Here is a 27763-nt window from a genome sequence, read left to right on the forward strand (position 1 = left end):
GGCACTACGAGATACTGACACTTGTCGAAAACTCATCATGTGCTACCATGTGTGATGCTCTTCCATTTATTACTATTTTTCAATGCTTTAACTTCCAAAAATCATTATAAAAAATCATAAAAAATCTGAAAAAATCATAAAAAAAATCCTAGGAACTCCTTACAATATTTTCTTCATCTTTTAAGTTTTAAAGTATAAATAGTTCAAATAATTTCTCAAGACACTACCACTCGTCATTTTCTCCCATTTATTGCATTTAATACAAAATTTTGAAGTTAAAGCATAAAAAATATATAAATAAACTGAACATAATGACACATGGCAACAGAAGAGTGATGCGACTTTAGTTTTTTAAATGGGTTTCCTCTTAGAGTATGTCCACCCCAAAAGGCAAAGGCAAGGCAAGGGCTGCTACTATTCACGTGAATAGTGGCAGCCTTGCCTTTTTTGGTTCCACCCCAAAAGGCTTGGGCAAGGGCAAGAAAAAAAAAGAATATGCAACAAAATATAAACTTGTTATGTATTTGTAGGGAAAGTGAATAAAATTGTTATGTATTTATAGGGAAAACATCCATAATTTTTTGGTATTTTTTTCAAATTTTTTTTTTTTGCTCCACGCTAACGTCAGTGCCCTCGGGCTGAAACCCAGGCAAGATCTGCCCTTGGGCTTGCCCGGGCTAGTGGGACCCAGGGCTTGCCTGGGTTGCTTCTTCTGCACTGGAGGACCAAAATCCAGCAAAAGAGCCTCTTGACCTGGCAAAAGGGCCTGCGCTGGACATGCTCTTATAGCGCCATGTTAAAAAATATTTCCTTTTTTATATTGTTTAGCTATAAATGGAAGGAAATGACAAGTGCAAGTGCATTGAGGCTGCATCCTCAATGCTTCTCACGAGTGTCACTTTAAGTGGAACTATGCGTCATTAAAGTTTCATTTTTGTATGTTTATCTTAAAAACTTCACAAAAAATGTATAAAAAATAAGAAAAATAAATATGTCAAAGCAGTGTTTATAACACGTGTCATTGTCCAATTACACCACGTATTTCTAGAATTACTCTAAGTGGAGAATAATATTTCACCAAATGTATGGGTTAAAATAGGTTCCATTAACATTTATACAGTCAATAGGTGTTTGCTAGAATTTCAGTAGGTGTACAATAAGCTTTCACCAATAGGTTTGCAATGAGGTTTCAAGAAGGGTGCAAGAAAGTTCAACTGAGGTTTCACACCTATTTCACGTAATATGCACTAATGTTTCACCTAGTGTTCATCCGAACCTAACTTGAGCAATTATCACCAATTAGAAGAGTCATAAAGCCTTTAATTACTCTACACTTCTTCACCGATCCTTCTGCAACCAAAGATTTGAAAAATAACAGAAATTGTCAACAAAAAAAAAAAAGAAAAAGAGTGCTGCTAAACGAACCTTAAAATTGACTGAGTACACCCTATGATATAAGTACACCCTAATATTTTAATTAAAATGTAAAATTAACTAAGTACACCCTATAAAACTACTAAAAATACCCATGGTACACCCTAATATTTGTAGCATTATTTTATAGTTAATTTTCAGCTCGATTTTTTTAATAGTGTTTATAAATCTTTGACTTTTAATATGGATTTATACTTCTACTAAAACTGTTGACACTTTTTTTGCAATCACCACCTCTTTCGTTAAAAACACAATAGGACAAGCAATCTCTTAATTAGAGTTGAATATGGTTCGTAGGGTGTACTTATTAAAATTATATTTGTTTCACAATTCCATATATCCTTTTTGGTCATTTTATATTAGGATAAATCAGTAATTCAATATATACTTCTAATTCATCTGGATGAGGTGCAATACCCAGCAACGTCCAATAATTCACATCGTAGTGGCAAGCTTCCATTCCCGCTCTTCAAAATCTCTCTCTCTATAAGTATAAATATATGTAGATATCTCTTCTCTTATTCCCACTTTGCCTCTATTCTTTAATCAACCCGTCTCTCATGAAACTTTTGTCGAACACATAGAAGATGATTGTGGAAAAGCAGAGCCGGCTACAACATATTGTAAAACACGAAGGAATTGAGCTTAGCCTCTTCGAAATGATCTAAGAGCGTAAGCTTCTTCACAATATACGACCTGCGCTTCTTCACGATCTACAAGCATAAGCTCTTCAAAATTCTGAAGATGAGAGGAGTGATGCTTTGTATAGAAATGGAAGCAAGGAAATGGGTGTAGATGGAAAGATAGATGAGAAAAGAGGGACGTAGCTCATGGAGATTGAAAAGTCCACTGTAAGGGTAACTGGGATGGGTAAAGCTGATTGCTTTCAGTATTTTAATATAATTTTGGGGCAAAAATATCTACATTCAAGGGGAGGACAAGAGACAATGCGGGAAAAAATGGCGCCAGCGAAAAAGTTTTGGAGGTAAGAGAGAGAACAAGTTGAGGTGAGGGCCTTGTTCTAGTACAATTGTTTCACTTACAATTGCTTTTAGCGGAGTCGTTAGATTAGATTCAGTGGTATTCTTATATAATGTTCTCATATAGCTGTTCTCGTTAAATAACCTCCTTGTTTCTTTACTTTTCATGTAGTGGGCTTTTTTTACATAAATTAATAAACTTAAGTTTGAAATTTTTATTTAAATTTTTGTTCAAAATAAGGTAAATATTGAACATAAAAGTTCTCAATTTTGCAAAGAACCCACTAGTGTAATGGTTTGGGGTATTTATTCCCTCAGGCAAAGTCAGGTTCGAGTCCTAGTATCCGTGTAGTGTGAGTGAGTTTAGTATTCTATCATCCCTCTCAATAAAAAAAGTTCTTAAAAAAAAACAAAAAAAAACAAAAAAGGTTCTCAATTTTTATTTCTGTCCAGGGCTCCAAAATCAATGGACCAACCCTAATAAAAGAACGCAATGCTTGTCAATATCATCTCAACATACATATAACCTGTGGCTTGATGATCAAACCAATAATGGGGCCACAAATTACAACCATTTGAAATCATCAAGTACCACTTCAAAACTTTATTGAGTATATATATGTATAAGAAAGGTAGACATAAATTACACCTTCAGAAAACCAAACATTCATGCTTAGAGCTTATAAAGTTGTGGAGCCTGGATATCAAACATTCATGATGAAGACATACTTCATTGTATAATGTATGAATGTTCCTTTTTCTCAGACATTTCAAGACTTCTGCAGTAGAACATGTCGTCGATATTCTCCAAGAGCCCATACGGGAAAGATATTTCGATATATTGCGTAATGCAATACACAATTCCTCATAAATAGTCCAGTAATTTCCTATAATGATACATGAAATAATATCAAAATATTTAATTTAAAAAAATAAAATATAAAAAAACCTACTTTTATGCTTTAATGTCATGTATTGTATATAGCTTTCTTCCATGTATGTAAGTTGATGCATTTGTATATTTGACTCATGTTGGTTGGCCTTTGTATAATATACACAACAAAGAAGAAACTTGTGGAATCACCTGTTCAGGGAAGTCACCATCCTCCATTTGTGAATTGATCAATAACCTCATTCCACGATGGATGGGCGTTGGATCTATATCGGCCTGAATTGACGACAACAAAAAAAACCAAATATACATTACAAAAAGCTGAACCGTATATTCCTTACCCAAAAAATAATAATATTGAACGATCGGCAAGAATAGTGGGATCTTTAAACTACTTCCTTAGACAAGCGTTTTCCCTAAAAATTTTAAAAATCTATATGCCTTTGGATAAAACAAGAAAATCGTTTTAAATCAACCGAATATTTTACCTGTCCAGCATTAATGAGGGCTAACAAGGCCCAAGCAGTCTGGACCAAATGAGCGCGGTTGCCTTCTCGATTAGTATACACCTATTTTTTTTTTTCAAGAAAGAAAGAAAAATAAGAGAGATGAATGTACAATATCGTGTGATCTATTATGGCTATATATGGATAAGTTATTGAATCAAAAATAAGAAATTCAACTAGGAAAGAAATTATTGTATGATACTGAAATGCCGGCTGCACTATAAATTTATAATTACTCATATAAACAACATGAGATATTTCCATGGCGTTTATCTTGTTTTTGGTCAAGGCCGCATGGCTATTATCTCTATGTTATTAATTATGTTAGGATTGATAGATAATAATTGACAAGGAGAAAGAAAGTACATTGCATTACATACCCTGGTTTGGCTAGAAAGATAACTCTCTCCCCATCCACCATTAATTAGCTGCTTTGATAGTAAAAACTCACAAGCTTTCCTCATAATTGTGGGGCTATTGTGGTGGTTCTTCCCACAGGCTATTAGCGCTTCTGTAGCAAACCATGTACCATATGTGTAGCAAATACCCCAACATCCAAGCCTGTTAAAATGCCAATTATCCTCTATGTGTTAGAAAACAATTAGAAAAATTAATTTATTTTACGCTCAAATTAAGATATTATTATATGGTATTAGAATGCGACCATGTGGTTAAATTCGTCCATGTGTTATCAATCTTTGGTTTCCAATACCTCGCTATAATAATACGGTGTCTAAAATAAAATAAATTACCATGAACCATCAGGATTTTGTGCGTCTTCAATGTAACGAATTCCTCTTGATATGCAACTGTCTATTTCTTTGCTTCGATGCTTGGGATGCAATTTCCTGAAGAGCACTAAAGCTTGCACAGCTGATGATGTGCACTCTAGATACCTGGAATATTTAAAGCCCCATTAATTTGCAAGTGTTAGAAAAGCGGAATTAGAGAGTACCTATGTGTAACAGATTTTTTTTTTTTTTTTTTCTTTCTTTCAAGAATCGTACTCTCGTTCGATAAGACTATCTTCGAAGAACTCTATGGGGTTGAACTTCTGCAAAGAAGAAATAGAAATTGTTGAACTGTATGGCCTTGCTAAGTTCATCCATATATCGCTTGTATTATAAAAAAACAATTTACAAAATTGCTATTGTGCATGTATACACTTGGAGGGTTAAAATTAATTACCTCCACCCAACGGGGTGCACTTTGAGGCTCCCATGCACTAAAACCACCATTTGTGCTCTGTATTAAAAATTAATTAAAGAAAGGAAATTCATTTAATTAGCTAGCAATTCGATGTGTATCATAGTTGGTTTTTTCCTTACTTGCAAAGAAAGAATGACATTCACTGCATTGTAGAAACATTCTGTTTCCATTTTCTCTCCAACTAGATCTGGTGACATTTGTGAGAGCAGGAGTGCAGCCTGTAATTGAGAAAAGAATGCGATGCATGATGACTCAATATTGTTCATTATTTAATTAACAAATTGTCCAAGTTGAAAAGTATTAAGTATATAACGAGATATTATTGACACTCCAAAGTAATCATCCAGCACTTCCTATCCATCTTTTATACAAACATAAACAGAATGCATTAGATTTTCGGAGTGCCAATAAAAATTCCCACGTTACAAGAGTGACATCTTTAAAGTAGAAAACTCTATAAACCTTTAATCCTTCTGCAGTGCAGTCGGAGACTTGCCAACCATTATCTTGGACTGAGAATGTCCATCCACCTTTAGATGTGTGTCGGTACATAGCAGTGAAGTTGCCAGAAGGATTGTCTTTAACCTTAATTCAAAATAACGTGTATGATTAGTTACTTATTGATTATATAAAAGTATTATATATGCATATATATATATATATATATCACCATTTAACCTGTGAAGCCTTGATGAAGTCATGTGCCTTCCGAAGTGTTGGCCCAAACTCTTCGTTTAGGTTACAAGAGAGTATTGCTTGAATTGCCAAAGCTGCATCCCACGTTTGACTGCCAAAGCTCTGTATATATATGTAGTACAAAAAGGCATGTACATTTATTTATATATGTTCGGAAACAATAATGCTACCTTGTTAGATTTAGGGGGGAAAACAAAGTGATTTTATTAAATTTGGAGGAGAATAGTATATAGCTTTGTGTAGGTTAATTGGCCTCTTTAGCATATTGGCTTATTGGCCATCACACTTGATTAGATTAGTTTGGGCTATTTCGCCCTTCACTTAGATTGGTGAGTTTAGGCCATCTCTAGTCATAGGGCTAAATGTAGTCCAGAGCTAAAAATTTAGCCCTCCAACCACAAGTGTGTGGCTTCATCTAGAATATTCTATATTTGTACAATATTATTTGATTTCTTGTATATATTCTTTCCTAGCTAGTTAGCTTACTTGTAGAAGAAACCTACAGAATGTATTATATAAACATACATCAGCGATGAATGAGAATAATTCTAGTCAAATATCCTTCCATACCAATTTTACACATGTGGAACTCACCGGTATATAAATAATTTTTCAACACATTTCACCTGCTTATTGGTTGAACTTGAATCTATTGTTCTATATCATAAGATGCATTGGATGTTGTATATCAAAATATGAAATAGAAAAATCGGCTCAGCTGATCTGATATCAAACCGACCAATTTGGTTCAGCTACGTACTTCATTTTACACCATACTGGGAACCGTACCAAACCGCTTGGCTAATACGGTCCGGTTGTTGGTTTGGTGGGCTGATTGTGCGAACCAACTCATGTATAGTATATATAATTACCTGAATTTTCAAGCCATCTTCAGCAAACCCAAAAAAAATCTGGTATTCTTGCTAGATGAAGTTTGTAAGCTTCTGAATTTGGATCCTCAAACCAACAAGCAAGCATAGACAATGCCTGCAATTGAATTATGCTATTAATTAATGAAAAGAACTCTCTTTCTCACCTCAGAAGAGGAAAAAGAAAAATATAACATTCAATTTTTAAAATCTTGTTACAGAAAATCTCATGTACTAAACAAAATCCGTGAACCAAAAAAAAAAAAAAAAATAAAATTTTAACCTTCAACTAAAACACCAACTAACTTTTGGTTTAGTGGTACCGATTTGCTTGCTAATGAACGATTAGGGACCAAATTAATTATGTAACACATACCTTTGGGACATTTCCAGCGCAAAAGTATCTACTATTCTCGTCCTCATAATGTATGTGCTCAATTGCAGCTTTCAGCGCCTTCTCTCTCAAGCTAGAAAATGGCCAACGACTCAGAATTGGTTCAGCAACATGGTGAAGAAATCCCCATAGAATATCTTGCACCAGGGGAATTGAATAGCACTGATCCTCCTGATCAAATAGGATTGGATTAAACACTTTATTATATAAACAAGTTTACTATATATATGTTTTTTTTTCTTTTCTGTTTATGTATGAAACCATAAAGTAATGTACCTTGGCAACCTTGTTTCGGGCTTTAGCCCAGTTTATTTCATGGTAAGGCATAGTGTAGAGCTCTTGTCTTAGTGATCGAACCAATCCAGTAATTGGACCAACAGACTTCTTGCCATATAAGTATGACATTGGCATGCAGACCGTCCGGGCAAAAACCAACATTTTTCCTGTGTTCATAATTATATTATCATTGTTTTCTATTTTAAAAAAGAATAATATATAACCGGTCAGATTTTCTCCTACATGGACTTTCGGACGTTATTACAATGTTGTGGGACGAGTCATTTGGTGAGTTTTGAGTGAACTCCAATTTCTGGGACTCTACAATACACCAACCACTCCATTTCAGAACGAACTTCGTACGAACCTGAATAGTCCGATTTCATGAAGGAATTGACATCGGACTGAGTCCAAAACTTGGGGAACATCATAATATGGTGATAAGAGTCATTTGGTGGGGTTTGTGTGAAATCCAATCTCTAGAACTATGCAATACAACAACCACTCCATTTCAGAACAAACTTCGTACGAACCTTAATTGTCCAATTTTATGGACCAATCGATATCGGACTCAGTCCAAAACTTGGGGAACGTCATAATATAGTCGATGGAGTCATTTGGTGGGTTTTGAGTGAAATCCAATCGTTAGAACTATGCAATACACCAACCACTCCCTTTCAGAACGAACTTCGTACGAACCTGAATTGTACAATTTCATGGACCAATCGATAACAGATTGAGTCCAAAACACGGGGGACATCATAATATGGTGGGAGGAGTCATTTGGTTGGTTTTGAGTGAAATCCAATATCTCGAACTATGCAATACACCAACCACACCATTTCAGAATGAACTTCGTATGAACCTTAGTTGTCCAATTTCATGGACCAATCGATATCGGACTGAGTCCAAAACTTGCGGAATGTCATAATATAGTCAGAGGAGTTATTGTGCAGATGTCATGTATTTTCTATTATCCCTCCCTGCGTTCCTTCCTATTTACAATGGAGTCCACACAATAATAACATGTGGACAAGTCCGAATGAGAGAATAGTTGTATAACATGTTATATTGGGAAGTATTCTCGTGTTAGTATGATATGTTTATGTTGTTAGACTGTAAACTTGAACTATTTAACATTTGAATAGTAGTGCTTTTAAAAATGTCAGAGTACTTTCATTTAGGGATTAGGAGTTTTAAGTTTTAATTCTCAGGTCTTGGCTTTAGGGGCAGAAACCTAACTTATTCTAAGCACTTAAGCGGTTTCTGCACTATTATTTGTGCTCCAATTCTGCGTGTGTTTCCAGTAGTAGCTCGCTTTGAATTTACTGAAAGAGTTAAGAGTAAACCAAGCATTCTCATCTTATATATATATTTATATACTTTAGCAGCAGCTTCAAAACAAAAGATGTGTAAGTTTTCATGACCAACCTGGATGGATGGGAGATGTTTTTGGTAGAAGCCATAACTCAGGCGGCGTAGGGTTGCAGCCTGAATACTCGTACACACCTAGCACCTATATCACGCATATGCATTTGGTAAAGCTTTCAATTTTTGTAACATAATTGATAAAATATCGTGTACTTATATGAAACATGCTTTAATCATTTCGTGGTATAGTTTGGTAATTTAATTATGTGAACCTAATTACAATTAGCTCCCTTAAATAGAAAAAAATACATTTTCAATTTTTGCTTTTTCTTGTTGTCGGTGTGAGAGTGATAATTTCATTTGGACAAAAAAAAAAGTTTTAATATTATGTGTCGATCATATATTTGGAGTCCGGATCTACCGTCCCCATTTTCACAAAATGCGACATTTTGTGAAAAATCAAAAGTCCAAAATGGCAAGTAGTTTTGCTCTCCAAATAATCAAAAGTTGGTTAGACTTGTGACCTAACATTATTGATTAGATTCGAGAAAAGAAACTAGAAGGATTGCATCTCCAAATTTTGAAATTCTTAACTAAATTATCTGTAGAAAATTGATGTGTACGTACAGAAAGAAAAAACTTTCCCCAAGAAGGGATTCCCTCTGCACCACCATGGTCAAGAATCCATTTTCTGGCTCTAGCCATAGCCCTGTCTTCACCATCATCAGGACCCTCTCCAAGCAGCCTTAAGGTAATGTAGTTTTGCGTTGACCCAAATAATGTGCTTTGACCTTCTATGTGCAGCCCCCAACCTCCATCTTCATTCTGCCCAAATTTTTCTTTTAAAAACAAATTTTCTTATGCAAATTACTAGTCATAGCTGAAATTAATAAGTACCTGATGATTGTATAAGTAGCGAATCATTTCCTTCTTGTGTTGTTGTCCTAAAACTGCATTAAGCGATCCAGTCACGTACAATGCTATTATCTGCGTGAGTGCATAAATGGATGTATTAATTATCTCAATGATGTCCTTTTATTTTATTTTTGAAGTTAAGGGACATTTTCGTAGAGCCCATATAGCGCTAAACTTTCGTTTAGGCCCGCTGTATAATGTCATCATCATATGATCAAAACTGTTCATTTTTAGATCAACATTTAAAGATCATCCTTGCAAAAATGTGTCCAAATTAGAAAAGATTTTAGTCATCTAACTATGATCAAATAAACAGACAACCTATTATAAACAATGAAAAATTTCACGATAATAATCAAATGGTTAAACAATTTTCGGTTTGGCTAATTATTTGCAGAGATTTTCCTTGAACAATGATCTAAAAAAAAAAAAAAGAATAGTTTTGATCATGAGAGTTGGCATTGTAGAGTGGGCCACACGAGTAGTTAGCACCGTATTAACTTACAAACTAGTTAACACTTGAAACCGTGCATATATATATATATATATGCATATGTAAATGAATTTGTTACGTACAACAGAAGAGGGATCTATTACCATAGATGGAAGGAAAAACGAGGGACCAGAAGATTCAACAGCCCAATGACCGTCATGGGTTTGAATGGAAGACAAGAAGCTAAGAGCCCTTCTCAGTGTAGTTGTCATTGCTTTTTCTGTTATCTCCTCCGTTTCCTCCACCTTCACTGGAGCTGGTATTGGTCCACAGTGGTTTTCCTTCCTAAGCTGTGAGTTTAAATTCCGCATCAAAGATTAAAATGTAGTTGTTCATTGGGTTACAATCAGTAAACGACTGTCATGTTACGTCAGATCAGTTGGTAAAACAGTTCAGATAATAACTAGTGCTACTAAAAATAAATAAAAAATCTTGAACTTCACAAAATCTAATGTGAAAATTTAAGTTGAATATTTATCAAGAAAGAAAATGCTTGAATATTAACCATATGATCATAACATACATGTTGAAAGAACTACGTATCGTAATCGTTGTGGTAATTGGATCTCTGTTTGTTATTTAGATTCAGTTATTAATATATAGTGCCCGTTTAGCATTGTTTATTTGGAGTGATAAGTGATTTTTAAAAAAATTTGGGAAACCCAGCCCATTTGGTAAACTATGAGAAAATTACTTATTGTTGAAAATTGTTGTGAGAGAAAGCTATAAGGGAAAACAGCTAATGATGTGCTTTCACTTTCTGATTATGCGGGAATTAGTTTCAAAGAGGCGCTAGGTTTAATGATTATGCGGGAATCATTTTCTGATTATGCGGGAATTAGTACCAACAACACTTTTAACAAAAAGTTTACCAAATGCTAAACTGCTTTATCTCACAGCTGATTTCTCTCACAGCAAATCTGACATTGATTATTTTCACAGCACAACAATGTCAAACTGGGCCCATAGATAGTTTGATAAGGTTTCATCATACACACCTGCAATCTCATCAAAGATCAGCACTTTGTTTGATTTGAAACCGATTTTTCTTAAAATTCTCACGAACCCTTTCGACTTCTTCTCGTTCTTCCCGTGTTCCAGCATCTGGATCAAACTCCCAATGTTGTCGACCTACGTGATTGTTTACGGTAGTCAACCAAGGTCCACCTTCGGCTATCTTCAACTTCCACATTCTATATACAAAGAAAAATGACGAATCCTACATTATTTTTGACATAGTAGAACTTAACAGTTTATTAATTAACCAACCAAGTTTTCAGGCTAAATTTACCGATCAATCAGCTAGCCATATGCATGGCATTGGAAGCTGTTATTATGATCATTTTAACAAAGAAGAATATAACATATAACATATATATATATATATAACATAATGTAAATTCTAGTTTGGATTCCGCCTTATTCGCTAGCAAATTACGGTTTGACATATGCCCAACAAATAATTCATAAAAAACAACCTAAAAAAATAAACTTCAACACACATGTCAAATTGTTGTTGCCACAAATGTAGAAGTTCTTACTTACACGAGAAGGAGGCAAGTATTTTCTTTCTAGTTTTAGGCTCCTCAATTGTAAATCAGGAGTGCAAGAACAAAAGGTTGAAGGCTGCGCAGTGCATTTGGAGAAGAGTTATGGGCTTCTTATATAGGAGAGGCGGGGGGGCGCTGTAATTGTGAGTCTAGGGGAGTAGTGAGGCGGTGGTTAGGCCGAGCTCCTCTATGTGGGGTTTCAGTGCTCATATTAATTCCTTATCCCCATTACTGCTAGTTAATAGGATCGTTGTCTGCACGTACCCATCTTTTTTTCGGCAAACCTAAAAAGAGGGTGTACTGTGCTGTCCTTAGGCTCTACATCTTTTTTTGACACAAACCATAATGAGGGTACGTACGTACAGTCTCTTTATGGTCATTCACAAAAAATAAAAAAAAAACCTTTTAATGCAATGTTAATAATTACCACCAAAACCAAAAAGGAAGCAGTGCAGTGTTTATTATTTGTTAGATTTTTCACTAAGTTTTGATACTGGATAAATAAAAGTTAAATGAAAGAAGAAAAACTATGTAAACTTTGTATTTCAAAAAATAAATGAAATTTGGATTTCCGCCACGGGATTTTTATGGCAAAGTTTTAACGAGGTTACTTTGTAGCACCTAGAGAGGCCATGATCTCTAGTTGTTTTGTTGATATTTTCAGTATGAATGAAAGCTCTTGACTTGATAAAAATAAATAAAATTTCTCCTAAAGAAATGAAGTTTTAAAAATTAAAACTAGAAAGATAAAAAGAGTTGTAGCAAGGATGGTAGTAATTATGGGTTGGCACGGTTCGGGTTGGACCGATTTTTGCCTTAAATTAGAATTGATCCGATACTATTCATCCAGTTTGGTTCAGTTCGGTTTTAATAAAAAAAAAATTCAAAAACTATCTGGTTCGGGTTGAATCGATTTCGGTCTAGTTTCGATTCCGATTATGTTTTGAACCGGATTATTAAAATTATTTTTTAATACAATTGTCAACTAAAATATTATTTTTTTACTTGAAAATTAACAAATTATTCAATTTCATGTAAAAATAAATATTAAAGTTAGAAAAGAGAGATATTTTGAAATTGAACTTGGATAAATATTAGTTTTTTTTTGTTGTGAAATTAAAAATATAGCATTAAATATAAATATATATTGAAATTATATATATATTTTTTAATTTGCCATGTTCGGTTTGACCCGGTCCAATTTTTGAAGACATGGAACTTGAACCGGAACCGGTCCAAATCGGTCTGGTTCGATTTTTGACTGGTTGTTAACTTCTTGGTCAACTAGTTTTTTTTTTGGGTTTGATTCGGTGTGGTTCGGCTCGAATTTCTGGTTCGTCGGTTTGAGTGCCCACCCCTAGTTGTAATGTCGCAATCCACACTAATGAGGGTGTTTGAGAATGCTTCTTCTAGATGTGCCGGCCCTTGCCAAAAGAAACAAGGGCCACAACCCGAGGCCTAAACCTAAGGGGGCACCAAAATATTTCCAACTGCGATTGTCCCAAAGAAACAAAATCTAGGCCATCCATTTGTTTTGATTGTTGGAGCAGAGGTGGCCCAAGTTGCGTATTGTGAGCACAAACTACTTGTCTAGTAAGAGCATTTACAATTGTGTGCACATACTATTTGTTCGGGAGCTCTTTATGAAATTTCAACTCCAACTATATTCTTTAGTTTACGAAGTCATAATTAATGCTTTTAATTTATTTATTTATAATTCAGTTTTTGAATAAAGTGTATAAAAAAAAAGCAATAAAAATTAAATAGCATTGATAGGGAGCATGGTTGCAAGGGTGGAACTAGGAATTTTTCGACGGGTGTGTTAGCTAAAATAAAAATATACATTAAATCATATAAGTTAAGCTAATTCAAAGCTTCATTAACTAATTTTCAATCAGCTTTAACATAAAAATAAATACATATTAAATGTAATAAAAAATACACATTATCAAAATGATTATATGTTCAACAAAATAATTTCAAGTGTACCTATTGAAGTTGTGCCCTGTGCAATCCTTGAGAAAATTGAAAAAGATTAAAACTTGAGAATTAGGGATAAGGACTTTACCCTTGGGTATTGATGATGAGATCGACTTTGATAGCATAGAATACAGAAAGGCAACATATATTTTTATGAGACTGCTAGGGCTAAGTCTCACATATATGTTTTTTTTTTTTAAAAAAAAAAATTTATAAACAGAATATCGTACTTTATTATGTGGTGGGACCAACTAGCATACTAGGATTTCATTATAATTGTAGTCAAACTTGCAAACTTCATTATGTGGAAATTGCTAAGAAGTCACACAAGATGAGCGCTAGTCACTCGATGAGCTATATATAGGTTTAATATTTTTTTTCTTTTCAAAAAGCTACAGTGGGCTGCTTTATAGGTTTAATATATAATTTTTTTTTTGCAGAAAGCTACATGGGGCTACAGCCCAGTGTAGCCCATTACGTGGTTCGGTCCATGTATGGTTGGAGTTGTTTATTTTTTTTTTCCTTTTATTTTTTAAATTTCTCTCTAAAATTTATCTAAAGATGTACTTTAAGGAGTCTATTAAAGATGCTCTAAGTACTAAGCACAAAATTTCTACGTGAAGCACATACTTCTTGATCATTTTTCTCTTCAAGGATGCAACTATACTTCACATGTGCATCGCATTTTATGTATGGCACTAGCTTTTCATTATTTTTGTTCTGATAAAAATCCCTAAGTAAGTATTAGCAAGTCTGAATATATGCTACCTGCATGTATAAGTTACAGGCAGAGCTTCTTCCTCAAATGATTAGTGTCCTTACTAATAAAATATATACCAAGAGTCCAATTCGAATGAAGTCATAATATTCAAGTGTACTTGTTCCTTCACGAACGCTAATATAAATATCCAAGCATCAAACATCTCTCTTCTAATAAGCTTCTATTTTCTTGAAGCAGCAAGTGATGAATTTCTATGGCAAGTTGTACTACATATATAAAAAATACCAAAACATGAATATCATCTAGCCACACAACACATATCAATCAGTCCAAACCGGAAAAGGAAAAAAACCAAAAAAGAATTAATTGCCACATATCGTAGTTCCCATGGTGGACAAGGAGTTGTATAAGATCACACCAGAAGAAATTGCAACAATTCAGAATCAAAATAAGAATCGCAAACATACTGTTGTAGAAGACCGCATGCACGCGGGGTACTAAATAATTAGGGGCTTAAGGCGGACTCAAAAGAAGAGTCCAAAGATCCAAAGGGTTCACTTCATGCTCTGAGATCTTAGAAATTGGGTAAAATATTTGGAACCAAGGCTAGCAACATTCAGTTCTTTCCACCATGGTAAACCAAAGTACGAGCATGCAGAGGTTTTCAAGCTTAAATTAGTTGCAAACTTTGTCAAAGACTAACAGCAAAACGATGAAGCTTTGCTGAAGAAAGCTGAGGAGAACATCAAGGAACTAAGAGAGTGCTATGATGAGGAAGCAACAAAGGACTATGACGACAAGTGCCTCGAGTGGATGTTGTTCGTTGATGCATGCTCGATGTCGTTAGAATTCATATACAAATATGATAAGTTAGAACAATTTAAGATCAAGAGAGAGCATGTGGCCTTTACACAACAGGACATGTTCATGGTAGAGAATCAACTTCCTTATAAACTCCTCAAGGTTGATGAGCTTGAGCTACATACATGAGGACTTGCATTACTCAATCGAGATTTTTGTTCATATGCACGGAGGAGATGATATCAAGCGCCAAAGCAGAAGGCACAACCAATAGATGGACCAGGCATAACACCACACGCCCAACCCCCAGCAACAACATGCAGGCACAAACATAAATAGGGAAGAGAAGCGGCATCCTAAAGGCGTAACAATAAACGTGGAAGCAGAGCCAACTCATCTTCTTGAGCTTCTTCTGATAAGAATGCTAGGACTACCACCTAACAACAAAATTAAGGAAAACTAAGGTCGTACTAATGTTCGTCCCCAATCTTGTCGCAGTGTACAAGAGCTTCATGCAGCAGGGATCCATTTTAGGCCTCGTATGGACAACTCCTTTATCTTCCTAAAACAAAAGTAGATGACTCGACGGGAGCCAAGTTCATGAACTTGATAGCCTATGAAATGTCTAGTGATTTCCAAAGCAATTTCGGGGACGTCACCTCTTACATATGCTTCCTCCATTTGCTCATTCATCATGCGGATGATGTGAAGCACCTCAAGGAAAAGTACATACTTGAAAACTCACTCATGAGTGACGAGGATGTGGCTCAACTCTTCAAGGAGATGGGCATTCAATTTGTACCTAACAATGACATTTACCACATTGTTAAAACCAAAATAGAAGATCACTGTACAACTAAGTGGAAGATATGAATGGTTAAATTCATTCGCAACCATTTCAGCAGTCCCTTGGCTTTCCTAGAAGTAGATTTCAGGATCATCTCATCTAATGTTCAACATTTTTTTTTTTTTTTTTTGGGAACTAAAAGTACATTGGCTGCTTTTCAGTTATTGTGTTGCATGGTTGTTCATATACCCCAATTATGATGTGATTCTCATAATAAAATAATGAATAAAAACGATATGTATTGTTTACGAATATTTGCGTGTGTGGCATTTTTCAGAAGTTTGTTGTAATTAAACCCAGTATTAATCATGCATATTACTTGTTGGGTGTATTTTTTAAAGCATTTCCAATTTTTATGAACTATTGCAAAAGGGATCTCATATTGTGACAGCTTTGACTAATAAGATTATGTGAGATCCAATGTGTTTATTAATGCAACAGATTAATATTATTGGTTGTGGGATTTAGGAAATGCACAAAAGGGGCATAAAAATTACATTCAATGCAGGCAGTGGTGGACTCAGAAATTTTTTAGCGGAGGTGCAAAATTGATTAAGTATGAAAAATAGTTTTTCGGAATAATCATTTTCTCAAGATAATTTTTGGCGGCTTTTATTCCTTACACATTAAATAAGAAAACTTGATTTTATGGGATTTTAGTATGAAGTATATATTGACTTAATGAGCCATCATTTTTAGCCTAAATCGTATTTTGCACTAAAACCGATTTTTCATATTTTGATTTGATAGGAATTTGATTTTCTAGTATTTTTATTTGAATCCAAATGGGGGGTACTTCCTTATTTACATTGTAAACTTAAGTAAATGGAGTAATATAAAACTAAATTAAAGTAAAATGACAAAGACATTTACTTAAATGTTGAAAATGGAAATAAGGTAATCTGTACACCAGTTAAGCAAAGGGGTAGTTTGAAGCACCTACAATGGTTTTTCCGGCGAGGAGAGGTGCAAGTGCACCTCCTTGCGCCTATGTAGATCCGCCAGTGAATGCAGGGATGGACCCAGGATTTCAAATTTAACTGGGCTAAATTTACCTTACATATAAACATACTAAATAGATAGAAAACTCGATAGTACGATGTAATTTAATTGATAACAAAAAATTAATAATACATCTACTCAGAGGGGGGACACTATATAAGTTGCACCCTTCGAGTCTTCATAGAATTAAAATCATTAATTATCTATTAATTATCTATATTATCAGCAAATTCTCTTTCAATGTGAAGTAACATACAATCAGCAAGAAATTCATCACCTATCTTGTTTTGAAGCCAATTTTTGATCAGTCTCATACAAGAAAATGCTCGTTCTGTTGTTGCTGTAGAAACAGGAAGAGTTAGCACCAAACGAATTAATCTCTCAACCAAGTAGTAGGTTTGTGCTAATCTTGTTTCCACTAAGCGCTCAAGTAATATAGGAATGGAATCAAGATTCTTGAAGGTTGGATTGTGATCCATGTCAATCTTATAAAATCCCAGTTGTTGATTTAAAGCTTGCAACTCAGTTGTAGTGAAATCTTGAGGATAAAATTTCTCAGCAAGAGTGTATATATCATCAATGTTAAATCGCTTGAAAGCATCATGGGGATGCAATGATGAGCTAAGACGAAGGAGTTCCACAGTTTCATCTGGAAATCTAGTATTTAACTCCCCCAACTGATAATCTATTACCTCATTAAATACATCCCTATGATAATAATGCTCTACTGTGATACAATCTTTTGTTGACAAGAACACCTAGTTCCCATTGTATGACGAGCACCCATATCAGGCATACTAATTTCATGTTTTTAACAAAATGATCGTACACTTTGTATAAAGTCATCCCAACCATTGTTTCTCAACTCATCAAGCTCCATTTTTGTACTTGCAACCAAATTCGAAGCACTTACAATGTCTTGAGATTTTCTTTGAAGTTCTTGACAAAGAAAATCAGTGAATCTCATAGTTTTGTCCAACAAATTCAAGGCAAAGACAAAGTCAAAAGATAACATAAAAATTTTAATGCCTTCTGCTTCCCCACGAAATTGTGAGGTAGGTCCATTATGACTGATATCCTTTAAAAGTGTCTTGGTTGCACCAAATAAATCAATCAAACTCCTAAAATGTGTGCCCCAACGAGTAGTTCCAAGTCGTTGCAGACATCGAATTTGATTAGCCCCTTTACCTGTTCCAAGTCTTCTAGCTGCTAATAAATCTTCAATTTCAGCTTCTCGGGTTAATTTTAACTCAGAATGTCATTTGGCAGAAGCACCAACAAAATTCACAATGTTATTCAAAATTGAAAAAAAATCTCCAAACAAGTCCTACCTCTTTAGCAGCAGCGTTTAAATCTAATTGAAGGCGATGAGCAAAGCAATGAATATAATATGCATATGAACAATCATTGAGAAATAATGCTTGTAAGCCACTCCATTCACCACGCATATTGCTAGCACCATCATATCATTGACCACGCATATTGCTTACTAAACACTTTACAAATATCACTTTTAAGAGTTGAGGAATTAGTGTCATGAACACTAACAATATCAAAAAACCTTTCTCGAATATGCCCATCACAACTAACAAACCTTATGATAATAGCCATTTGTTCCTTCTTAGAATCGTCAAGTGCTTCATCAACAAGAGTACAAAATTTCCCATCTTCCCCAATTTCATCGCGTATCATTTTCCTCACTTTGTTAGCATAGATATTTAGGATCTCCTTTTGTATCTTATGTGAAATATATTGGGCATTTAGAGGAGCATTTTGTAACACAACTTTTTCAACTTCTTCGTTCATTCTTGCAAAAACCTTTACCAACTCAATAAAATTACCCCGATTAAAGGAGTCATGAGATTCATCATCACCTCTAAAAGCCATTCCTTGATTTTCTAAATACCTAATGGCCTCTATTGTGGTTGTAAGCCTCAACCTATTTTTCGCAACTTCTTGTTGGGGTTGCACAACTCTATCAATATGGTGAGTCGGGTTCTTTAAATCCATCCACTTTTGGATAGCAAAATGATGTGGTGAATTTATAATGCCTACATGAGTAAGGAAAGCACACTCTTTGCCACCAACTCTTCTCCAATTTCTAAATCCATATACAGTGAATGCCTTACGTGAGTGATCAACGTCAAAAAGAAAGCATGGAAAACAAAACGCTTTATCTTTATGAACAGAATACTCAAGCCAAGGATATTGGTTATACCAATTACCATTAAATCGATGCATTTGTTTCCCTTCTAAATGAGATGGATATTCCTTTAGTTTTGGTTGACATGGTCCTAAGAGAATATATGCTCTTCAAACATTATCATGTTGATTAGGCGGAAATGTGTCTATTTGAGGACGTAATCCTGGATCAAGCTCAAGAGAATTGGTATCAACTTCTTGATCAAAATTGGCTCTTTGAGACTCATCTCTTAAACTTTCAGATTCAACTCTTTGAGATTCAGAATGAGGTTGCTCCTCACAAATTGGAGGAAATAGAGGAGGGTTGGAACCCATACTAGTGGATTTTCATTATTTCTTTAAAAAAAATCCCGAATAGTCTTTGATCTCTTAGGATTTGGATGATGATCCGACATTATAAAGTTAAAGTATAACCTATTGGATAAGCAAGAACACCAAAATCAACTACAAATCCTATTTGATAATTCACAAATTGATACTAAATAAAATCCAAAAAAATTCTCAAATTTCAACATCAACAAATTGAGAGAAGCTTACCGTACTTGAAAAATATAGGAGCTTGTGCAACAACAACAAGAGTGTTCCTTTACATGTGCAAAGGTGCAATATGAGTTTGGTGACAAAGTCCACCACTCTAAGAACAGTTAAAAATTTTCTTTTTTTTTCCTTTCTTTTTTTCCACCGGCTGTGTGCATTCCCTTTTTTTTTTTCTCTCCTATGTGTTGTTTCTGCAACTTTCCCTTTTATTCCCCACATGCAAGCAATATAAGCAAAGGAATCCTAAGAAGAGTAGGATTAGGATATTCACTTGGTGGCTGGGCTATAAAAAAATTTTGGGCTGGGATTTTAAAAGCCACCTGGGCTGTAGCCCAGGTTAGCTAAAGCCAAGTACCGTCCCTGATTCAATGTGTAGGAGGCTTTATGCAAATATAACATAAAAAGAAAATAAAAATAGCCTTAAAAAGAAACCCTAGCTGCACTCTCTCTCACTCTTAGGGATGGTAAAAATCTCCGTGGGGGCGGGTCCCTGACCCTAATGGGGGGAGATTTCAGGGCCAAATGGATATTAGGTACGGGGATCCCCGAACTTGAAAAATCCCCGACGGGTATGGAGAGGGGATGGTATTGACGTCCCCATCCCAGAACCCGACCCAAAAATATATGTTTATATTTAAATAAATAAATAAATAATTATAATATTTGTATTTAACCCTAAGTTAACCTCCCTCTCCTAATTCTTCCTAATCTTCTTTGGAATTTCATATTGAAGTGATTTTGAATAGTTGAGTTGAACTTTATAGTTAATTTGGATGTGTTGAATGATAAATTAATATAAAACTTAATGTTAAAATGTATGATAAATTTTTTTTTATGCAAAAAAAAAAAAAAAAGAGGGGCCGGGGGGGAGGGGGGATTCAGGAAGGGTATGGGGAATAGTCCCCTGACGAGGACGGCGACTGGGATTCCCTAAACCCATTAAACGGGGATGGGTTTGGGGATGGGGGCGGAGATGGAGAGCGGGAACAAGGATGGTATTGTCATACTCAGCCCCTACCCGACCTGTTGCCATCCCTACTCTCTCTCTTGAGTCCGAAAGAAAACACTCAATAGAGGAAGGGGAGGAAGAAGCATCATTGCATCCTCCTCTCCTTTTGAATGAGAAGCCTTTTGTGGTAATTTCTTCTGAGCCATGCTCAAATCAAAATACCTCATCACCTCTTTTGGGCTATTTCTTCAATCAAATCCTTCTCCCAAAACCATATCTCTAATACTTCTCATCATCTCAAAATTTAATTTGAGTTCCACCTTGTATATGAAGGAGTTTGTGATCTACCAATTTTTTTTGCCATAATTGTTGGATTGACTATTTGTTCGCTACTATACGCAATTAGAACATTGGAAACCATGTTTTCCCTAGATCTATCACATATGTTTTGTTTTCGCTTAAAGATTATATGCAGTAGTGGGTGTGACTATGATAATACTTCTTCAGGTGGTGATAGTAGTGTTCATCTAGGCTCTTGGGTTGCTTTAGGGTTTTTATGTTGGGTTTTAAAGGATTTGATTGAGATTATTATTAATTGTAGTGATTTGGGCTAGTAATTGTTGATACAGCTTTTGTCTGCTTTAGTTTTGTTTCTTAGTGTGTTAGTTTTGTTGCATTATTGAGATTGGTGTTTTGGATGTCATGTTCATGTCTTAGTTTGCATTGTTGAAGATTATCTAATGGATTGTTTATAATTATTTTAAATAAAAAAAAGTCTTAAAGATGTGAACCCCGATGTTGTTACACAGAGCTCCCACATAGACTTCCTTCATAAGACTCCTCTGACATAACTTCTCTTTTATATTAGATAATTTGTTACAATTCAGTTTCATTTAGTTTGGTTAAGTTCTACATTAACTCCTGTAAACTTGTCACAATCAAAACCTATCTTCAAGATTAATCATATATAAACTCTCTGGATATCCACCATTATTTATTAACTCATGAATTTAAAATTAATGCCAACAAATTTCACCATAATTTCAAATTCCATTACTTTTGCGCCTTCTCCCTTGAAATTCTTTTTTATATTTTATATTTTTTTAATGAGATAGGAGGGATAACAAAAAGAAACGACAAATAACTAATACAGATCAAGCGAGGCCTAGCAAAGCCTAACAAATCATCCACTAAGGAAGAGCTAATCCAGGTCCAAATAACAAACCCCCAGATCCAAATTAAAACTCCAGTTAGCCATACAATCTGCTACAAAATTCTTCTCTGTAAACATGAACAAGGTGACAATTGGCAATACACCTCATAAGAACATAACAGTGTTAGGTTTGGGATTCTTAGAATTGGCTTTCCTTGCCAAATGTACACTTTCATGTAATTCTTCCTCCTAGCTCATCTTTAGAAATTATGCATTGGGTATTTGCTATAAAGTTAAAGTACATTAAAGAGCTTATGAGGCTATAAAACCAAGGTATCATTAGGAAAATCAACATTTGCATCCATATACTTTGTCGAGATAACTAGTCATATTTGCCAATATTTCCAGCACGGGATTTTTAACCAAGGCACGTGATTTTGCTTATTATAAGTCCAATCATTGTTTGCCAATTTCCTTTTGATCTACCAAAATGGCTGGGGCTGGTCTGGACTCATCAACTCTCTTATTGACATTTTTCAAATGGATTTTTAGAGAGAGAGAGAGTTCTAGTGAGATATGGTGCATAAGGTTTTTGTTTTTGGGAGAAGAGTTCATAGGTTCTTGAATTCCTTTTGGGCTTTCATTGAAATTTCAAATATCAAACTTTTGTTATAGTGATACAAAGTTTACATCTCTCATCTATTTCATTTTCACCATTTTGGAAAACTTGGTTTTGACAAGACCTGCCCATAATTCCCCCTTTGGAATCAGTGACGAACCCTGTTCCTATCCGGTATTTAACCGATGCCGGGCCCACTTACTAACATAACCATTTCGCCTTTGATTTAAACAGAAATTAGGTCGAGACTTCAACCGAAATTTCGGCAGAATCTCCCTAAAAAATTAAACATTCCTAAGAGCAACTCCACCCATTTGCCCTTAGCCATGGCAAGGGTGGAGCTAGGGCAAGCACTATTCACGTGAATAGTGCTTGCCCTTGCAAATAGTAAATTGTGTCTCCACCCGTTGCCCTTAGCCATGGCAATTACTATTCATTTTTTTGTTTTTTCCTCCTATTTTTTAATGAAAATAATTAATTTGGGTAATATTTTCAGATAAGATTTTCGGATTCCTACGTGTCAAGACTATTCATAATCAGATAAAATTTTCGGATAAGATATTTGGATTCAAATTTCGGATTAATTTCAAAGTTCAAATTTCAGATAAATTTTTGGGTTCAAATTTCGAATGAATTTCAAAATTCAAATTTCAGATAAATTTGGGTTCAAATTTCAGATAAATTTGGGTTCAAATTTCGGATGAATTTCAAAATTTGAATTTCATACAAATTAGGGTTCAAATTTCGGATGAATTTCAAATTTCAGATAAGATTTTCATCCAATAAAATCAAGCCACGTGGTATGTCTATCTTGCCAAATTTTTCTATAAAATCAGAGTCTCAGCTCATACCTCTCACACCACATCTTTCTATATTTTCATTTCTGAGAGTTTATAATTCATACTTCATTCATTCTGAATGGAAGAATTTAGGAGATGCTTGGAGAGACAAGAGAGAGAAAGAAGAGAGAGAAACCGTAGAGCAGATGAAGTCAATGAGTTGCAGAGACAAGTTGATGAGCAAGTTCTCATAGCAGTGGCTTTGGAAGAAGAAGAGAACCAAGGTCGCCGCCATAGTTCACAAGCCGGCCGCCGCCGGAATGTGGAAAGACATAGGCATTCTAGGGGTAAGAATCTTTTGGAAGATTATTTTATCCCAACTTCTTTGTACTCTGATGTTGATTTTCGAAGGCGATTTAGAATGCAACCTCATTTGTTCAATAAAGTCATGCATGATATTTGCAATTATGATGCATACTTTGTTCAAAAGTGTGATGCTGCTGGGGTTTTGGGGCTTCTTCCGGAACAAAAGCTTACAGCTGTTATACGAATGTTGGCGTATGGAGCATCTGCTGATCAGGTGGATGAGATTGCCCGGATGGGGAAGTCCACTACGTTGGAGGCTTTGGTAAGATTTTGTCATGCTGTTGAAACTCTGTACACTAGGGACTACCTGCGTAGACCTACTCCCAGGGACCTCCAACGGCTTCTACAAAAAGCCGAAGCTCGAGGATTCCCTGGAATGATTGGTAGCATCGACTGCATGCACTGGCAATGGAAGAATTGCCCAACTGCCTGGCAAGGTGATTATGGAAATCGAAAAGGCCAAAAAAGTATCATCCTTGAAGCGGTTGCTGGTTTCGACACATGGGTTTGGCATGCCTTCTTCGGAGTTGCAGGATCACAAAATGACCTCAACGTGCTGGGTCAATCCCCGGTCTTCAACGATGTATTGAGAGGTCAGGGCCCCAATATCACCTATGAAGTCAATAATATAGTGTACCAGACGGGGTATTATCTAGCTGACGGCATCTACCCGAGGGGGACCACTTTTGTCAAATCTATTCCGAATCCCCGATCCCAGAAGCAAAAATTATTTGCTACATATCAAGAGGGATACATGAAAGATGTCGAAAGGTGTTTTGGTATCCTTCAAGCTCGGTGGTTGATTATTCGAGGTGCGGCCCGTATGTTTGATGAGGAGATCCTCAGAAACATTATGATGACTTGCATCATCCTCCATAATATGATTGTGGAGGATGAGTATGATTATGATGCTTTAGAGGTGTACGAACCGGATCCAATGAACACGGCTTTGACACGGATTTATGAAAGGCCCATAGGACCAAGTGGAGAACCATTTGAGCCAGAACCGTTGGTGAGGGATGGTCATTTGATGACCCGAATGATAGATCGATATACAGAGATGCAATCTTCGTATATTCATGAAATGCGTCAAGTTCACTTGATGGAGCATCTATGGGCGGTGAAAGGCAATGAAGAAGAATGATGGAGCATAGATGCTTTGGTTATGTTTTATTTAGTTATGGTTTGGTTGTGTTGTATTTTTATTTATTATGTTTTGGTTTATGGTTTGGTTGTGTTGTATTTTTATTCATTATGCTTTGGTTGTGGTTTGTTATTATTATTGTGCCTTGTTTGTAGTTTTTTTTATTTTTATTTTGTTTTGTTTGAAGTATGGAATATGTTGAATAAAAAGGTAATTTATTGAATACTTTGTTTATTAAATAACGAAATCTAATACAAGTCATTACGAATTACTACTACTAAAATAAAATACATGAATTACAACAACTTTAAAAGAAAACATGAAAAATAGTCATACATAAAAGGTAGGCTAACAAATTTAATGGTTTCCATCATTTAACCAATCCGTGTTGCTAGGCCCATCATCCCGGAAAAGTTTTCTTCTCATAACATCCCTTCGTTCTAGTTTCCAAAATTGTTTTGTTTCAGGGGACATATGACTTGTATCCATGGCCATGGTTTCTCGATCCGTGTTGTCTATATCTTTTTTGCGCAAATACTCCCTTTCTCGTGCATACTCAGCTTGAAGGGTCAACTCGTTATCTTGGTGTTTTTGCTCCATTTCAATTCTTAGGCCATTTTGCCTTGCAATTTCCTCCAAAAACTTTGAATTATAATTGCTTGAATTACCCACTTTCTTTGCCTTCGCGGCCTTTCAGCCAATGGGCATCGGCTCCTTTTCCATGGGTGAGTCTTGACTCATAGGAGAATCAAGAGGTGAATCCGGTGCCATTGAATCACGGAGTGGCGTCTCGTTTAATACAACGTCGGGACCCGTTGGAATAATTATGAACCGTTTGCAATATTTGACCACCTCCCAACATTCATGATGGGTGAAACTTTTTTTGCCACCCCCGGTTGCACCGAACCACATTTGTGCTTGTATAATCTATTTAACAAAAAAATAGAAATGCAATAAATATTTAAAATATATTGGATATGCAAGTAACAAAAAATATAATAATGAAAATGCAATTAACCTTACAAATAAATTAGAAGTGCAAGAAAATTAAGAAACAAGTGGAAATGCAAGAAATATTAACAACATATTGAAAATGCAAGACATATGAACAAAATATTTAAATTGCAATAAATATTAACAAAATATTGATAATGCAAGAAATATGAACAAAATATTTAAAATGCAAGAAATATTAACAAAATATTGAAAATGCAAGCAATATTAACAAATTATATATATTAAGAGATTAAACTTAATAAAACAAAAATTATAAAATACTTACCTCGTTAGTACGATTTTGCCCGCTTCTATAGTTGTCCATCGCTTTTGCTAGGGCATTTCTCCATTTTCCCAACTCTTTATTCAGGATTTTCCACCTACTGGATAACGCCATCTCCGTACGAGTAGACCCCGGAATTTTTTCACAAAATTCGGCATGAATTTTTTTCCACATATGAAAAAATTTCATCTCATTGCCGGACACGGGACAATGACAAATTTGGAGCCAAGCCTCACACAATGAAACATCTTCCATGGTGCTCCAAGCCCCTCCGGTTTCGATAGAAGAAGCCATAAAAATGTGAAATCAAAATGCTAGATGAAAAAGAGGAAAATGTTGTGTAAAAAGAGTGAATAATAGTAGAAGTATAATGAAATGTAAGAGTATTGGTGTTGAAAGTGAAGGGTATTGATAGGTATTTATAGAAAAAAAATATCAGAGTTTTTTAGAATTTTTTACGATTTTTTTTTCATATTTTTTCCCCCAAAAAAGCCTCAGCCGTTGGATTAATCCTCAGAAGCAGATCGGATGGCGTTGGAGGCGACATGTGGCAGCGTACCGTTGGCGCTGACGTCAGCGCGCGCTGGTTCAAATTTTTTTACCGTTGGCGCGCGCCAACGGTAAAAAAATTTGAAACGCGCTAGCTGACGTCAACGTGACGCGAGTGCTGACGTCAGCAACTGCGTTTTGGACCTGGGGCTGGTTTTGCCTTCGGGCTGGCCCGAGATGGTGGGTCCCACACCACCCCCGGGCCTGGGCGCAACGTTGGAGCGAAATTTTTTTTTTTTTTCTGCCCTCGCCTCGGGCTGGGCTGCATTGATGGAAGGGCTCTAAGTTACAAACACCTGCAAACAAGCGATAAATAATCCTAAACGGCAGTACACATAATGCTAAAGCATACAATTTATAACATAGGCCTCCGGCCTTAAATTCAACCATACATGGGCAATATAAGAGCTTTCAAAAAAACTTTAGTTTACAGAAATATAGGAGTTCAAAAAGAAATAAACAAATATCCTACAAGTACTGGCGTGTGCTGTACAGAATACTCGACATGGATCGGTGAATCTCGTCGAGCTATAGTCTAGGGGGTGCAAAACAGGAAATTGTGAGTTGACAAAAGTAATGTTTATAACATAAATTATATCTAAACATACTAACCCCACCATTTTAGAAAAACGATGTAAATATACAATAAAATCCATCTTTATCCATATACCATTTGATACTTGAAACCTTACATTCCCAAGACATACACACACACACACACACACACACACACACACACACACATGCACCACATCATGATATGTACTGGGGAAAACAATCCAACCTGAGGATTGTTTATTCTCAACCATATGCCGAGATCCTGCATCATACAAGTGGCTAGGGATGAGCAATCCAACCGGGGGTCTATTGCTCCTCAGCACGCATGCGGGGACTTGCATCGCTCGTGCGGCTAATCCAGTCATACGCATAGACTAACATCCTTACACACCTCCCAAAAAGTATGTGTGCCCTGATGAGTCCCAAAGACCAACTATAATTTTTTTCCATAATTTCATCATCCTTTCCATAACGAACCAGGGAAAGGTACAACACATGGTGTGTACTCACACAAATCTCATATCCTAAACCACCTGTTTATAATCATAGTAATAATACTACCCTATACCCTTTATGCGGTAACCAAAGTACAACATAAAATCATTAAAACTTCACAACATCCCAATTCCAGTAAAACACATTTCAACCCAACCAAAACATAGTTATGCATGCACTTGCCAATATGAAAATAA

General features: G+C 35.5%; 1 protein-coding gene across 1 annotated transcript; it reads right to left on the reverse strand.

Annotated features, from left to right (window-relative positions):
* LOC18771897 (lupeol synthase) lies at nt 2830-11654 on the reverse strand. Its single transcript, XM_020567780.1, is given in 21 exon segments — nt 2830-3301; nt 3499-3582; nt 3795-3875; nt 4193-4373; nt 4565-4708; nt 4820-4866; nt 5001-5057; nt 5141-5239; nt 5484-5606; nt 5700-5819; nt 6590-6613; nt 6615-6704; nt 6963-7151; nt 7257-7423; nt 8688-8772; nt 9255-9452; nt 9525-9614; nt 10140-10325; nt 11034-11050; nt 11053-11228; nt 11577-11654. Coding segments are annotated over 20 exon segments (2274 nt in total). The 5' UTR covers nt 11228; nt 11577-11654; the 3' UTR covers nt 2830-3184.

Source organism: Prunus persica, chromosome G7 (genome assembly GCF_000346465.2).
Source record: "Prunus persica cultivar Lovell chromosome G7, Prunus_persica_NCBIv2, whole genome shotgun sequence".
Classification (NCBI taxonomy): domain Eukaryota; kingdom Viridiplantae; phylum Streptophyta; class Magnoliopsida; order Rosales; family Rosaceae; genus Prunus; species Prunus persica.